Source organism: Numida meleagris, chromosome 16 (assembly GCF_002078875.1).
Source record: "Numida meleagris isolate 19003 breed g44 Domestic line chromosome 16, NumMel1.0, whole genome shotgun sequence".
In the NCBI taxonomy this organism is placed as follows: domain Eukaryota; kingdom Metazoa; phylum Chordata; class Aves; order Galliformes; family Numididae; genus Numida; species Numida meleagris.
Window position 1 is genome coordinate 728,156 of NC_034424.1, and position 4,923 is coordinate 733,078.

At 64.9% G+C, this 4,923-nt stretch overlaps 1 protein-coding gene across 1 annotated transcript; it reads right to left on the reverse strand.

Annotated features, from left to right (window-relative positions):
- On the reverse strand, positions 1,528 to 4,923 carry RNF208 (ring finger protein 208). The gene is made up of 2 exons (XM_021414070.1): positions 4,845 to 4,923; positions 1,528 to 4,039 (listed from the first exon to the last, which is right to left on the reverse strand). Exon 2 carries the CDS (start codon positions 3,448 to 3,450, stop codon positions 2,629 to 2,631), a length of 822 nt encoding a protein of 273 aa, XP_021269745.1. The 5' UTR covers positions 3,451 to 4,039; positions 4,845 to 4,923; the 3' UTR covers positions 1,528 to 2,628.

Consider the following 4,923-nt stretch of genomic DNA (forward strand, 5'->3'; position numbering starts at 1 on the left):
CCCACGCCCCCACCCCATGCCCTTTCATCACCCTCTCTCACACCATCGCGTCTCGAATGCTTCACAGCCCCTTGCAGCTGACAGCAGGAGGGGGGAGCCTGCTGTCCCCAAAGTAGTGATGTGGCCGTCCCTGTCCCTGCACACCCAGAGACACCTCTCCCCTGGCAGCCCTCTCTGAAGCCCTCCTGAGTTTCTGGCAGGTGGCAGTGGGCACATCGGGGCTGAGCAGCCCCCATGTTGCACACCACCAGAGGCATGCACCGAGCATGCCAGTTCTCAGACAGAGCTGGGAGTTTTTGGGCCCCACGGTGTCGGGCCAGTGCTGCCCTGGGACCTGTCCCAGCTGCCCAGGCTCTGTGCCACATCCCGTTATCTTCACATCTTGGGGTTGCATTTTATTGTGCAAGGCTCCTGGAAGGAGCTGTTGCAAGCAGCTTCCTCCCTGCTCCCACACCCACGTCGGGTGCATGGCTGCCCTGGGCCCAGGTTCCCCATACAAGCTGCACAGCAGCATTGTGCAACCTGGGCAGGATGGGGCAGAGCTCTCTGTTATGTTTTCGCACCCAATGGAACTTGTCGTGCTTGGAAAATCCAACCTGGAGGCCCATAGCTCTGCCCGGTCACAGCTGTGGGAGCCTTATGGGGTTTGCGGTGCTGGGGGTCTCTGGCAGGCTCTGAGTTCCCCCTACAGCCGGGATAAATGTCCTGTCCCCTAGCAGTGTGCCTGGGCCCCTGCCCCAGCAAGTGATTATTCGAGGTTAATAGGTCTGGAGAAATGCTGGCACCCAGCACTCAGCCCTGAAAGGCCCCGTTTCTTCCTTAATTGCAACTCAAAATCAAATTAGTGGCATTAAATTTACTCCGTGCCCAAGAGGTACCGCGGAGAGGGGAGGACGCGCTGTACCCTTCATCCTTATGTAACAAACAGGGCAAATCCCTGCTTGGAGGTCAGAGCTGCCCCAGGGATGTGCATGTGGGGCTTTGCTCCCTTTGGGGCACTGAGGACAATCAGAGGAGTTCCCCAGGGCTGGATCACTCAGCACTGGTCAGGGTGATGCAGTGTTCCCATTGAAGTGGGGGTTGGGGCCGTCCCACTGCTGGGGCTGGGTATGCCCCAGTGGGCACCGCACTGCATGGCCCAGCTGGACATCTCCCCAGCAACAACCCCACTGCTCGCTTGGGACAGGCGCCGGGTGCTCCCTGCAGGTGCTGTTTGCATGGGATGCAGCCACACTGTGTCCTGCAGAACATCCTCCCTCGTGCTGACCCTGCAGCCTGGCCCTGCTCTTGCAGCGATGCTGCTCCAGGTGTCCCCATGTCCCTCTACGAGTGCCCATGGGGTTGGCATCGGGTGGGGAGGGGATGAACCAGAGGGGGATGCAGCAGCCCCTGCTCCTGGGGAAGCCATCCTTGGGGTCTGCCCACATCACCAGTGCCCCACGGAGCAAGTGGGGACAGGGTGCGATGTCCTGCTGGTACGTGGCCCTGCTGCCCCACAGCATCACACCCCAACACACCTGCTCGCTCTTCGTTCCAATATAATCTTTATTGGGGACACTGGTTGGGGTTGAACAAGGCCGGGTATAAAACATGGTCATCGTCACAACCAGCAGCGGGAGGCGTTGGCAGAGCAGAACAGAATTGGGATTGGCCCCCGTTCCCCGTGCTCCCCGCTCCAGGCAGTGGGGCAGTGCCAGGGCATTGCCTGCTCCACTGCTCTGCAGGCCCCATCCCCAGCGGGTGCTGTGCTCCGGGAGCTGCTCCCCGCTCCAGAAATGTGGGGCCAGAGGGGGCAGCTCCATGGGGCCCCTGGCTCCCCCAGCCCCGGTGTCCTGGGGACCACGGTGTGGCTCAGCCCCCTGCCCCAGTGCTGTGGTGCTCGGCCTCGTGGGAGCACCTGCAAATTATGGCTTTTTCTTTTTTTTTTTTTCTTCTTTTTATTTTAGGTTTATTTATTTTTTTTTGCTCTTTTGGCAGCAAACTTCCCCCTCCAGATGCCCTGGAGAAAGCAAGACCGTGCACAGGAGGTGCCGGGTGCAGGGTCCCTTGCAGCCCTGGGTGGGTGGGCCACAGAGAACGGGCGCAGCTCAATGCCTTTGTGAACACGTAGCGGCCTGGGACAGATGGGGAAAAATCCTCCAAAACGAGGACGAACAGGAGCTTTCCTCAAGGGCCAGCGGAGGGCACGGCCGCGTGTCTGCTCGGTGTGGCTGCAACCGCTGAGATGAAAGCTTTGGCAAATAACTTACAGAGAGGGGGGTGGTGGGGCTGTCCTGGTGCCCACCGCTGGGCACCGCATCCCCTGGGGACTTGTGGCCATGGGGCGATGGGGACGGTGTCACCAGTGGGACAGCGTCTGCTCCAGAGGGAAGGAGCTCGGGGGGTGCTCAGTGCTGGGGATGCACAGGGACGTGCCGAGCCCCCACGTCCCCCTCCCCAGCGCCGTGGGTGCACGGGGGGCTGCCACCAGCTCTGTGCCATGTCCCAAGGCACGGAATCCCCATCGCCAGCCCATGTCCGTGGCTGTGCCGAGGGTCGGTGCATCCCCACGCGCACGGAGCATCCCACGACGGGCGCTGCTGGCACACGCGGTGCCGTCCTCTCCCTCCCGGGACCGGGTCGTGGGGCTCACATGATGGTGCAGGAAGACAGCGGATTTCGGATGTGGCAGGTGCAGGCGGCCCCGCAGTACTGGCGGAAGGTCTGGTAGCAGCTGCGGTCGGTGTCGCTGCTCCACTGCACGGGGTTGGCGGCCAGGGCCTCGGCCGGCAGTCTGTTCAGGATACTGGTGTTGACGGCCAGCGCCGCCAGCCCGTAGTCGGTGAAGAGCACGGTCTCCCGCTTGCAGGTGGGGCAGGAGATGAACTTGTACTTGGGGCACGACTCGTAGAGGATCTGCAGGCACTCCTCGCACACCGAGTGCAGGCAGGAGAGGATGCGCGGCCGCTTGTTGGTGAAGTTGTACATGTGGCCGCAGGTGGGGCACTCGAGGGGCTCGCAGGGCGTCGAGGGGTGCAGCACGTACTGGTTGACGATCACCTCGTCTGATGGTGGCTGCCGGTGGTAGCACACCTCCGAGCTGCCCTTCCGCTGGCCCTGGTACCCACGCTCGCGCCGCGGCAGAGGGGGAGTCCGGGGCAGCGGCAGCGGCGTGGGGGTGGCATCCAGCGCCGGGATGTCCCCGCACGCCTGGTTGACGATGATCTCGGACTCGGACGGCCACGCACGCTTGGCCACCAGGGGCGGCTCGCGGCGCGGGGCAGGTGCGTAGCGCGGCGGTGCCGCCTGCAGCTCCGAGAACTTCTCCGGGTGGATGATCTTCATCGCCTCCATTTTAATGATGACCTGTTGCCCTTTCAGACACGACATGAGGATCGTTTTCACATTACCGTCCGCTGCTCCGGGGTCTCCGAGGGACGCCTGCATGAGGCTACAACATGCCGGCAGCATGCAGAGCTTTCAGTCTCGTTCTGGAGCAGGAGCACAGGGGGCAGCTGGCGGTGCGGGAGCGCATCCTGGGGATGGGGGACGTGCAGGTGCTGCGTCCCCTGCTCTGGCCGCCCCAGGGTGCAGGCGGGAAGGCGCTGCTCACGGCCGCATCCTGCCCGCGCTGCCTTTGAGGATGCGCTCGGGCAGGCGATCAAAGCGTCTGCTCCCCGCGGGATGTCAACGCGACATCGCTGTCAGCGGCGGTGTCACCGGCAGCTCCCCCTTGCCTCGGCGGCAGCCCCGCACCGGGAAGGTGAGCAGATGCCCGCGGTGCAGGGCGATGTGGGACGATGCAGGGCAGGGGGCACGGCTGTTGTGTGGGCAGTGCCGTGGGGGGAGCGCCCGCCTCCGCCCGGCCTCGATTTCTGTGCACGCCGTAGGGATCCTTGCGGCGTTGGTGCAGATTCCTCGGCGCTGACTTCCCGGCTCTCCCACTCGCTGTCACCGTGGGCCCCCGCGGGGCACGGGGCTCATCCCTCCCGGGGCCGGGGCTGCCACGCACCTTCTTGCCGCAGTTGATGCCTCTGTCCCCGGCTCAGCTCCGTGCTCGCTGCAAATGAAAAGCAAGAGGACGTTGGCTGCTGTGCTCCCCGGGGCTCTGCCCGCACGGTGCTGGCGGTGGCTGCGTGCTTCCATCCCGCGGTTTGCTCTCTCAGCACCGGCCCTACCGGTCCTTCTGTCTGCCCCACACATTTCCCCCAGGGGCCCTCCTGGGAAGGGCCCCGCAGAGCCCTCTGCCCCAGGGGATGCACCCCTCAGCGTGGGGTCCCCATATGCCCACCAGCACACACAGCACCTTCTCGGGGGGGCTCGGCCGGCCCTCCTTAGCTCAGGGCTCTCGCTCACGTTTAGCCCCTCCTCTGCTCTGTGGATCTATTTTTACCTCTATCGCGCGCTCCTGATCTGTCCCTGCTACCATTGCTCCCTCCTCCTCCTCCTCTCCCCCTCCGCTGCTCCCTGCCCTCGGCCCGGGGTTAGGAGACAGACAGGGGGGGCAGGCAGAGCCCAGGGGACATTTTCTGCCTGGGACAGAGGGAGGACAGCCCCCCCCCCCCCGATCCGGGAAGTGTGAAGGCGCTCTGCTGTGCTCTCCTCCATCATGCCGCAAATCCTGTTAGCAGGACGCCAGCTCCCTGCCAGGCCTGACGGAGGGGGCCGGGGGGGCCATCTGCCCGGGGAGGGGGCAGCGACGTGTTCAGCCCCGGATGCCCGAGAGCTGCGGGGGATGGAGCCCGGCTGACCCCGAGGGGTGACCCGGGAGGGGAGCTGCGGTGGGGCCCTACGAGCATCCCGTCCCGCACCCCGCACCCCGCGAGCAGCCCAGGTGCCCCCTCGCCCGCAGCCCCCGCACTCACCCGCAGCAGCGCACGGGCACGGCCATCCGGGCAGCGTCCGCCGTCACACCCCTCCGCGCACGCCCCGCAGCGACACCGA

What these genes read in the sequence shown, in the direction of transcription:
- RNF208 (XM_021414070.1), bottom strand. Translation starts at nt 3,450, where the DNA reads ATGCTGCCGGCATGTTGTAGCCTCATGCAGGCGTCCCTCGGAGACCCC.